The sequence below is a fragment of the Aegilops tauschii genome, chromosome 1, assembly GCF_002575655.3.
Source record: "Aegilops tauschii subsp. strangulata cultivar AL8/78 chromosome 1, Aet v6.0, whole genome shotgun sequence".
NCBI lineage: Eukaryota > Viridiplantae > Streptophyta > Magnoliopsida > Poales > Poaceae > Aegilops > Aegilops tauschii.
The window spans coordinates 145952036-145963566 of record NC_053035.3 but is presented as its reverse complement, the minus strand read 5'-3'; the positions used below and the strand labels follow the sequence as shown (position 1 = coordinate 145963566).

General features: G+C 42.8%; 1 protein-coding gene across 1 annotated transcript; it reads left to right on the top strand.

The window, feature by feature from the left end:
• Positions 1 to 225: 225 nt before the first annotated feature.
• LOC109760240 (transcription factor MYB3R-1) lies at positions 226 to 11189 on the top strand. Its single transcript, XM_020319075.4, has 12 exons — positions 226 to 503; positions 1990 to 2237; positions 2318 to 2372; positions 2690 to 2747; positions 5879 to 5973; positions 6084 to 6187; positions 6795 to 6923; positions 7185 to 8559; positions 8871 to 9043; positions 10179 to 10257; positions 10405 to 10617; positions 10846 to 11189. Exons 2-12 carry the CDS (start codon positions 2122 to 2124, stop codon positions 10963 to 10965), a joined length of 2517 nt encoding a protein of 838 aa, XP_020174664.1. The 5' UTR covers positions 226 to 503; positions 1990 to 2121; the 3' UTR covers positions 10966 to 11189.
• Positions 11190 to 11531: the final 342 nt, after the last annotated feature.

Sequence of the window (11531 nt, the reverse complement as noted above, 5' to 3'; positions counted from 1 at the left end):
GTGTTTTTATTAAGAGAGGCGAAAGCCTGTTTCGAGACATCTTTTCGCTTGTAATTCATTGACGGTGGTTTGAGCCGACAGTTCTCTCCACGAGGTTAAACCGAAGCAACCGGTAAAAGCGGCTGTCGAGAGACCCTCGACGCTTCCGCTCACCGGCCAGTCCCAGTGGCCAGCCGTTGGTATTCAAAATCCGCCGAAGCGGCAGGCTAGCCGTTGAGCAAACGGCTCACACCTATCGGTTCTGCCGGTAACCGACATCCGAGCCGTCCTTTTCACTCCACTTCCTACTCTTCCAGTCTGTCGCATCCACCAATTTAAACCTCCGAGGCGAAGGGAAGGGGAGAGAAGACTTATTTGCATTTCAATCCAATAAAGAAAGAGAAACTTTTCCTTTTGTGCTCCGGCGATTAGGGATTTGGTGGCGGAGGCGGCAGGAGGCTCAGGCGGCGCGGGTCAATCGCTGCTGGGGCAGGCGGACGCGCTGCGTCAGATCCGCCGGAGAGGTAAGCTTTCTTGCGTTTACCCCCGTCTTTTTTGTTTCCAATGGAAAGGTAGAAATCTCCGTTCTCTTTTCCATCGCCGACTCCCTGGGGTTGCAGGTGATGTCGGCCTGTTTGGTGTGGCGGCCATTCGCCGGATCTTAGAAGGAGTTTGCTGTGGATTTTTTTTTCATATCAAGGGTTCTCACGCGGATTTTGTCTCCGGGGGGTTCCGCTACATTGCTGGATGCGTCTCCGATCACGTTGGATTCGGTTTCCCGGAGAAAATTTCTTGTATCCGCAATGTGCAAAAAAGAAAAATTATGCAAAGAATGTTGGTTATGACCGAGGATTGGGCGAAGATTGCTAGTTGGTGATGTTGGGACCCTGCCTGCAAGATCTTAGTGTTTCTTGTGTGTGTTGGGGTGGGGGGCGGTCAGATTCTTTTGATCTTTTAATACGGGCTAGCAGATGGGGGGCGGTTAGATTCTTGTGATATGAGGAACCTTGAAAGGTTCAATTGTGTCCACCACCAATTGCAAAGCAGGCTAATATTGAACCTTTCAAGGCTCCTCATAACTTGAAAAAAATCATATCACAAATTTGAGGAGATACAGAGGGTTTAGTGGTTCAAGATTTGGTTTTGCTCAAGGAGGGTTCTATGGTTCATGATTTGCCTGTGTTCACCCATAACATTAGTGCATAACAAGAATGTCACATAGTATCATTAAGATGGAGATGGGATGGTGCAGTCATGTCCTGCCCATAGAGGACGAGACAACCAACCAAGGCTGCCTAGTCCAGGGATAATTAATAAACAGACCCCCGTCGTTTTGGTCTCCTGAAAGCATAGAGGGAAATTCGCCATATGGTGACTCATACTCACTGAGTTATAGATTGGTAACAAAAAATTCGTCCAAACTATCGCTGTCTCTGTGACTCAATTGGAGAATCTCATTACTTGCTTTTACATTCTTCAGAGCCTTTACATTGGCAATTATTCAGGGGTTTAGTAGCCACCACCTGTAGCTCCGATACCATGACCAAATTTGTGGATTTTCTGAAATATTTATTACCTACACTTGCTAGGGATATACACCGACACAGACAAACACAGCTGAGCATGATGTACAAAATGAGGAGTTTTATTTGTGGTCATGTGGTTGAGGTTACAGTTATTGGACGGTATGTGACCTATTGTAAGCGGTGATACCTCGTACTCTGGTGAAGGAGGTTTTGGTAACAAAAGGGGTGAGGTTTATGAAAGTAGTGGAGTCAGAGTAGTACTGGCAACACATTAAACTTGGGAGGGATAAGCTGGTATGCTCGTGAAATGTTGGTGCTTGGTGGTTATTTTTTGATTACTTATTTATGTATCTTTTGCTGAAGCGGTGATTCTGAAGAAAACCATAGCCTACAAGTCGTATGCGCCATTTCTTAGTGCTGCTGCTATTAGTATTTCTTGATTGATTAATAACCTACTTTGGTCCTCTTTACTTTTCCTTGGCAGCCTATGATCTATTCTCCTTCTGCGACACAACTCGTTGAAGGACTCACTGGGGGTTTGACATTATAATGATTCTTAGACCCTTCCCTGGCTTCTGCTACAGAGTGGAAATTGAATTTTCAGTGTTCACTCACAATGACAAGTGACAAGGGAAGGACTTCAAAGAAGGCCGCTGAGGGTTCACCCTCTGCTTTGGCTGTGCCTGATGGAAGAGCCAGCAGTGGACCCCAGAAGGGGCGGTTGTCCAATGGGTAAAATAATTGTCAAAGAACCATGCACCAGGTTTTGTATTATACATGTAACTTTATGGATCTGATTTTTTGTACTTTAGGAGGACAACGGGTCCAGCAAGGCGCTCGACCAAGGGAAATTGGACCCTGGAAGAGGTAAAGCTTCGAAATCCGGTTTTGCGTAACTCTTGGCTAAATATATTTTTCAGAAGCATAGGTTCTGTTCTTCGGTACTGTAGACTACCTGACTGAGATTTATACACAGAACTTGACTTTGTCCCAAATATTTCTTGTACTCCCTCTGATCAGCGACAATTAATATGGATCGGAGGGAGTAACATATTTGGTAATTGTGCATATTTATAATTAATTTAATAGTGCCGGCCATAAATAGTGTACGCTCAGAATTTTGGTGTCTAAAGCAGGTACACTCATGTAGTCTGATGTTCTATATGTATGCTACTCAATTGTAGGACGATATACTTCGGAAGGCTGTTGAAATCCACAATGGGAAAAATTGGAAAAAGATAGGTATTTTGTTAATCAACACAACAGTTAGAAAATTGTTCAGTTATTGTATTTGCTAGCACTATTGTTTTAATCTCTGCCACTCTATAACTCGAAATTTCTCTCCAGACGTGTATTTTATGGTTTGTTGATTTTTGTTGCAAGATCCAAACTGACATATCTAAAATGAGGCTCCTTTATTTCACTGCTGCTCCCTGGTTAATAAATCACACAGTGCTCCTGTTAACTACTCAGTACCCCAATTCTACCTAGTTAGAGTTTCTGCTTGAGATAGTATCGCAAGATACTCTGGTTACATTTTGCAAAAGTTTGATTGCCGTGATATAGTCAAAAGTGCCTAGTATTTTTGTAAGTGGGAGAAGAAACATTCTAATTTTGGTTTTTGTATATTTAGATGATTCCATGTCCATGTTTTATAATGAAAAGAACTGAATGGCGTATTATGGCATCCTTTTCCTGTGCAAGTTACGGTGAACCTCATGGTCGTGTTTGTGTTACAGAAACCGTCCATAATTTTGCGATCCATGGATTGCTAACTCTTTATTTATTGGGAACATCTTTTGGTTGCGGGAACATCTTTTGGTTGCGTTGGCTAGTGCATGAAGCTTGACATGGTACCAGAGACCAAGGTCTTTAGTTCAAGTCTTGGCTCTCGCAATTTATCCAAAAATTGCTGTTGCCCCCCTTTGTGTCCACGTATAGGCCTGTTGGCCGTACCTCTAAGTCTATCCACATAAGTACAGGTTAAAGGCCAAATTGAACACATCTTTCACAACTTATATCTGTCACAACATATTGATAGAACCCCAAAATATTAAATACATTTAAGACAATTTTATGAATATGTTTTGCAACTATCTAACCAAGTATTATTGGGGATATTGGAAGTCGAAGTTTCAAAAGTTTACTTTCCCTTTGTCCAAAAATACAGCTTTTTAGGGAACCGGAAGAAGTATACTATCACATAAGTACGGGTTAAAGGCCGAATTGAACACCACCTAGCTGAAGCAAACTCAATCTATATAGCCTAGATGGATGCCTCGCATGTTGCATACTAACTCCTAAAATATTGAATCTTGCAATCATGCTGGCTGTAGGGCCCAAGGCTCATGTGCTCAACATATATGCTTTTACCGAAAAAGGCTTTCGCCCCGCTTTATATATAAAGCACCAACGACATACAGACTGCAAACACCTGACACCACACACACACCCAAGGCAGATACAAGGGAGCTGACGATCAACAACACCACTCCAAAGATCCCAAAGCAAACAACAAGTAGACAGAAGAGCATAGCTAAGGAACTAAGGAGCGCTCCACCATGAGCAAGTCACCGCGAGGAGACGGAGCCGAAACTCGACGAACCAGGAACTCCAGAGCGGTGCTTTCAGGAAAGAAACAACACCGGAGAGCCGCCACCGCCCGATCCACTGAATCGAGGTTTTCACCCGGAGTAATGCGAAGGACGCAGGGCCACCGCGATGGAGCCTTCAGGAAGGGAACGACGCAAGGACGCCGCCGCCATCGGTCTGACCCGAATCAGACGAGGTTTTCACCCCGGTCACGACCCTCCACCTCCGCCCATGGTACGACACGATAGGAGAGCGCCGGCCGTACCACCACCGTAGAGCGTCGAAGGCCCGCCCCCATGCCGCCCTTGCGGCCATGACAACGAGCTCCGCCCACGAGCCCGCAGCTCCCACCACCAAGGCCGCCGCCCTGCATCCAGACACTCCAGAGACCATCAAAGGTATGGGTTTGAGCCGACCTGCAGGACCTAAGCACCATCGGAACCGCCGGTGGCCGTCCCACCCCGAACCCTGATCTGCAGCCAAGAGGCACTAGGACTGGAAGAGGGGACGGGGGAGCGGAGCTCGTCCGGACCGGTGCACCCCTGCGCCAGTGACAGGTAGTCGGTCTACCCAGCCCTCCATCAGCCTCCCCAGCGTCACCCTTGACGCCCTACCACGGCCACCGGCCAGATCCAGGCGAGGAAGAAGTAGCCACCCGTCCGCCGGCGAGGGCCACCGGATCGGCTGCACCCAGCCACCGAAGAGGGTCTCCAAAGGAGCCAGCAACTTGACCCGCACCTCCGCCGTGAAGCCATGGCGCCCTGCCGCCAGGTACTGTCACCCGCCTCGAGCAGAGCCGCCGCAGCTTGCGCCGCCCGTGGGGCAGAACCAGCCAACGCCGACGCCGCCACCCCGGCCACGCATCCGCCGTGCACCGCCCGCGTCCAGCCCACCACGCCTGGCCTGCCGCTCCGCAGCGCCGCCGCCGAGCACCGCCATGCGCCGCCGCGCCCCAGCTCCGCGTTGCGCCGCCGCTCGGGGGCGCCCGCCCGCGCCAGGCCCCGCCGCCGCCAGCACCCACCGGGCTTTGCCCGGCGGCGCGGACAGGCGGCGGCGAGGGGAGGGAGGGGGGCAGGGGGTCGCGCGCCGGCGGCTAGGGTTACCCCTGGGTCACTCGGGGAGTGACGCGAGGGGGGAGGGGGGAGCGATCGCCCACATATGCTTTTAGTCCACCTCTATGAATGTGTTTTTAGATTTTCTCAATTAATTGATGGCCTAACTAATACACATATCATGTTTGCACCAAGAAAGGGTTAACAATAAATATGCCCTCCTGGATAATGCTTGTGTTTTTCTTATTTTGTGCACCAATAAATTACACTTTGTACATACTGTTCTCAAACTTCATTGTTATATTATGCTAGCTCCATCTTACAACTGATCTACTAGAAGAAATTGCCAGTATTCTTTAAATATGGTGGCCATATCATTTCAGATATCGCTAACTAGAGTAAAATATGATTAGATGTGATCAAACATGCCTTGCACACTAAAGACAAAACGTTCAACAGTTTTTGGCTACACCTACTTGTCTATTTTGTACAAGGCACATTTCATAATAATGTAGCATGGCGTGTTTTGGTGAACATGTTCTAAACATATGATGCACATCTATGTTTTTTTAGATGCATGTACATGAAACTTTTCCCTTGGACTTCATCACGGTTTGACTTAACTTTATGCTTTTGTATGAAGTTTTTTCCCATGGCTATTAATGAAAAGTCTTGTTGCATCTTTATTGTAATACGATGGTTGATAAACTACATGTTTTTTCCTTCCAGCTGAGTGTTTTCCTGATAGGACCGACGTTCAATGCTTGCATAGGTGGCAGAAGGTTTTGAATCCTGAGCTAGTCAAAGGGCCATGGTCTAAAGAAGTAAGATCCATATTGAATGATTTTCATTTCTATATTTTAGAAACCAATCCGAGGATAATAATGAACAACATCACATGCCACATTATTCCGTTCGTTGTCCTTCTTTTCAGGAAGATGACGTCATTATTCAGATGGTAAAGAAATATGGACCCACGAAATGGTCAACCATCGCCCAAGCTTTGCCAGGACGCATTGGGAAGCAATGTCGCGAAAGGTATGGCATATTAACTCATTTTGCCTTCTATGGAAGTATATGCCACAATAAGTACCGATAATATCAATTCCAGGGATAGTACCGAAGCATGTTTAACACCTTTTGGCTACTATGAAAGTACTTAGTCCGTTCCAACATACATAGCATACTAGGTTTTGCTAGGACAAGCCTTTGACCAATACTATTAATGTAACTTTTGTGATACAAAATCATAACCACAAATAATTACTCTGGAAAATGAACCTAATGACATCAATTTTATGTCACATAAAGTATATAAGGCATGTACTGATGAAACCTAATGCGCAGATGTATTTTGAAACAGAGAGAGTATATGTTTTATTGTGGAACTTAAACTTCTACCATATATTCTATTGATACTAGTAGTTAATCGTGATACTGAATTACTGAAGGTATTCTCTTGATCAATTGCTATGGTTCATCGCATGGTGATTATTCTATATATATTTTTTATTTTAGCACGCGTTCTTTTATGGGGACGTATGTAGTGCAAATTAATAGTGGTGTAATTTTTGAGGATCACGTCGGACAGGGCACCAAGACAGTATAAAAATTTCTAAGTTTCTGATCAGATATCTGCATTTAGGTGGCACAATCACCTTAATCCTGGTATAAACAAAGATGCATGGACGCAAGAAGAGGAGATAAGGCTCATTCAGGCTCATCACATATACGGAAACAAATGGGCTGAACTGTCAAAATTTCTACCAGGAAGGTAACAATTTTACCTCCTGCTAACGCAATTAGAATTTTCAGTAATGCGATTAGAATTGGAAAAAGTGAATGCTTTGTGAATTGGTAATAATTTATTTCCAGTTTGTCTTATGTCTTCACAGTTTGAAAACCTAATGCTTTTCTATGTTGAATACTTGTATACAAGTAAGAAATGCATCATAACGTTGTCCTGCTGGAGTACTTGTGAGCTGGTTTGGACAATAAGGATAACTGAACTAGTGTTTTTATGTTTCCCTGTTAGGACGGACAATGCAATAAAAAATCATTGGCACAGCTCAGTTAAGAAGAAATATGAATCATATAGAGCAGAAGGATTACTGGCTCAGTTCCAGGGCCTACCAGCTGTTGTATATCCTACAGGGAGTCTAAATGTTGATTCATCATCTGCAATGACGCAGCAAAATAGTGATGGCAGTGGTTTGAATGTTAATCAGGAGGTACAAGATTCCTCGGAGTTTAGCCAATCAGCATTGGCTAATATTTCTTCTTCTCAAGTGGAGCAAGTTGATGAGCCTGTGGGCTGTCATGGGCAAATACATTCCAGTGATGGAGCACATGACTCTTACTCTTCATGTCAGGAAGCATGCGATACTAAAGCCAATGATGCTGCCTCTACTTCACCAGAGACTCGTCACCAGTTGTCGATCTCTGAAAATGATCCAGATATACACTGGCAGCAAGACCTTTCTGTAGCCGACTTCGATCTTCAGTCAGAACTGTGGCAGGATATTTCTTATCAGAGTCTTCTTACTGCACCAGACTCCATCAGTGCTGATTCTTTCTTCAGCCCAAATTACCCGCACAGTGCATGCTCATCTGAAGTTGCGAACAATTTTGAAGAACCACTTTATCCATTGCATACATACTCATCAAGCAGGACAGGCACTGTGCATCATCAAAGTTCTGCAACATCAGTACCTCCATCCTTTATTTGTTCAGGCCGTGCTAGCCAGATTGTTTCCAGTGAACTGCCTATAGTACCAGAATCCAAAGAGCAACAGCTGACAAGTGTTGAAGAGTCACAACCTTTGGAATCTACAACCATGGGAAGAGAAGGGTCACCAAACCATGGTAAATCCGTGGTAGGACAAAAGCAGCATTCAGAAGCTTTATGCTATGAACCTCCTTGCTTTCCAAGCCTTGAAGTTCCATTTGTCAGCTGCGAGCTCATAAGCTCGAGTGACCTGCCAGAATATAGTCCTCTTGGCATTCGACAGTTGATGAGGCCATCCATGAGCTTCTCCACTCCACTAAGATTATGGAGCTCCCCTACATGTGATAGGAGTCGTGATGATGTGCTGAAAAGTGCTGCCAAAAGTTCTGTATGCACACCGTCGATAATGAAGAAGCGGCAGCGAGAGCCCCCTTCTCCTATTCCAGATGTAAGACTTGCAAAGAAAATGGGTACTGAAAAGGATTGTGGTAGCTCAGCCATGCCATCCACAAGAACTGAGAGATCTTGCAGAGATGCCACTCGAGATGATTCGCTTGATTTGATTCCTGAAAATTCGAAAGATATCATTTATCAGGGTAAAACTGAAGATAATGCAAACATAAATACTTTGGAGAAAGGAGAGAGATGTTCCACTACCGAGAGGGATACCGCTTACAATCTAGTGAGTGTTCTCATACTACTAATTCTTCCTTTATTATTCATTACCATAATGTCAGGGTATTGCCAATCAATCATGGTAAGGTAGGCAGCACACACTGGGAATATCCCCGGTGTCTGAACTCTGAAATACTGGTTACCAGGGGAAGTACAAACTGGGTGTTTACTCTTAAGGTACCATGGGCAGTTGGCAAATAATTCAGCAACAGGCAATAAAATTTCAAGACTAATGTGAAGCTGGTAAATTTAAACAAGTGTCGTGCTTATACATGTTTCCTTACCTGATCTTCTCCTTGCCAAAATGGTTTAATGCAGGTATCCGCAGGGATTCTTACTGATAGGAATGGTCCAAATCCAGAACGTCGGAAGCTAAATACCCCTACAAAATCTTTTTCTAAAGACATAATATCTTCTCGATCAAAGCCAACAGAACTTCTTGTTGAAAAATCTTCAGTGTATATCAATGCTGATTATGAGTATGTAAACATGTAAGGTTTATACTCTCTTATATTTTTCTATCTAAGCAGTTTCTTTTGTTTAATAGACATATGAACTGTAACATCAATCGAATCAGTGTATGTCATTTTTATCAAATTGAGAGTTGACACATGAAACACATCTCGTGCAAACCAATAGCTAAAATATTTTCTACTTTATTCTTTTTTTAAAGAACATGTGCCACCTAACTTGGTCGACACATGGATGTCATGTCACGAATAAATATTGAAAATAATTAGGTTAATACTAAAATATTTTCTACTTTATTCTTTTTTTAAAGAACATGTGCCACCTAACTTGGTCGACACATGGATGTCATGTCACGAATAAATATTGAAAATAATTAGGTTAATACTATCGAATCTTGCCAAAATCATTTCACGCCCATTTTAACTAAAAATTATTGATTCTTGTTCCTATCAATTTTAGACTATCCTACATTACAATTCCAAACTATGTTATGTTTTTAATTCCAAAAAAGAATATAGGCTATCTTATTGTTCACTAAGTTGTTCACTATTTCTTCATGTGTAGTCCAATCCATTATCTTCCATGTTGGTAAATTTAATCAGGGAGATTTATCATGTGGAAGTTTAATTAATTTATTACTTTTCTTATTTATCATTAGTCATGATCTAGGTTGATAAGTAAACATATGTGAAATATTATTTTAAGTGTACTAGATTGACAAGTACATTTGAACCTAAACTATTTTTGTGTTGATTTGATCTTCAAACAAATTTTAATCATGCACCAGATATGTTGTGGCTGCCTGACTTGTATTGTTTCCACCACCACCTGAACGTTAGCATATTTCTTATCTAAACAAAACAGAAGTATTAAATCTTTTCGTAGTAAACTTTTTCTCGTGTTGCCCCAAGTCTGTTAAGTTGCAATAACAATCTCCTACCTGGTTATAACCATAGCTCTCTCTGTCCTGTTGTAAATTACTACTCCCTCTCTAAAGAAATATAAGACTGTTCACGCTCTTATATTTGATATTCCTGTTATGCGGCCTCAATGATACAACAAAAGGAATCCTTTTTTATTGTTGATATTCCTCTAATAGTGCGAGTAAAGAGTTCCCACCATTAATAGTGAATCTCCGAACTGCTATTTTTGCAGACTAGCTGATACCCCAGGAATCAAAAGAGGGTTAGAATCTCCTTCTGCATGGAAGTCTCCTTTGTTCACAAACTTCCAGGTAGTTTATTTGCATTACTGCATCATAGAGGCCAGTTATAATTATGTTCAGTACACTTGCAAACAAAAATTATATTTCCAATCTACGTTGCTGTTTGGAGTAATACTTGTGCGCTTAAAGTAGCTGTCGTCATGCTGTTCTTTTTAGGATGGATTCTTCATGAGCCCAACAGGCACAACTTTCGATGCTCTAGGATTGGTGAAGCAAATAAATGAGCAGAACGCTCCAGCTCTGGAGGAAGCGCATGAACTCCTGGAAAGTGGGAGCCTATGTAACAAGGAAAGCTCTGATAAGGAAAACATAAAACATATTGTTATCAAGAAGGAACATGCTACAACCAATCAGATATCCAATGTCATGGTACGTAAACTTCACCACCGTCTAATTTTGAATACTACTACTGATGGTTGCTATTGATTGTGTTGAAATTCAATGAAAATGTTACGTATGTTGAATTCGCATGAGGTTCCTCGAACCGACGCCATGTCATGCAAAAAGAAAACGTAGAAACTTTTTACTGCAACAAAATGCGAACCTTGAGTGTGCCTACATCATGTTCACTAATTAATAACCTTATTACTTCTGCAGTCGGAAGCAAGGATTCTTGATTTCAACGAGTGTACCACACCTGTGAAGAAGAAAGAAGACAACAGATGCAACACTTTAGGAAGATCTCCAACTTCTTATGTCTTGAAGAATGTGCGGTAGCGTCTTGAGGAGCAGTCTATTGAGAAAGCTTTTCTGATGCAGAATCAGTATGTACATGCCTGTAGCTCCTATTAATTTAATTGTATACATTTTTCTTCTTCTTTTAGCTATATACTCATTGCTCGTCACCCCTCATTGTCTATGCATATGTCTATTGTGTTAAAACTTGGTCATGCTGCTTGCGGTTAAAGAAAAAGGGCTTACCATATGGTCTTACAATCAAACTTATCTGTCATGGGGACATTTGTGAAAGTCATAATGCCATCGAGAAGAACACAACTTCGTATTATGTCATGGAAAAATGTCAGGAAATCTCACACTTGTGTTTCCAACCTTGAGTTCCCCGGCAAAGGTGGACCGTGCCAGCTGTGAAATATTATTGCTCTAAGATAATGTGTGAATGTCCATAAAATGTCACAGAGAAGAACGCAACTTCGTGTTATGCCATGGGAAAAATGTCAGGAAGGGACATAGCTATATTTCGAACCTTGAGTTCCTTGGTGAAGACAAATCATTCTGATATGTCGGTTTCTCATTTAGTTTCATTTTTTTATAAACTTTTGGTG

What these genes read in the sequence shown, in the direction of transcription:
- LOC109760240 (XM_020319075.4), top strand. Translation starts at nt 2,122, where the DNA reads ATGACAAGTGACAAGGGAAGGACTTCAAAGAAGGCCGCTGAGGGTTCA. An exon ending in GAAAAATTGGAAAAAGATAG is followed by an intron (nt 2,748 to 5,878) that starts GTATTTTGTTAA and finishes TTTTCCTTCCAG; the next exon opens with CTGAGTGTTTTCCTGATAGG. An exon ending in GATTATGAGTATGTAAACAT is followed by an intron (nt 9,044 to 10,178) that starts GTAAGGTTTATA and finishes CTATTTTTGCAG; the next exon opens with ACTAGCTGATACCCCAGGAA.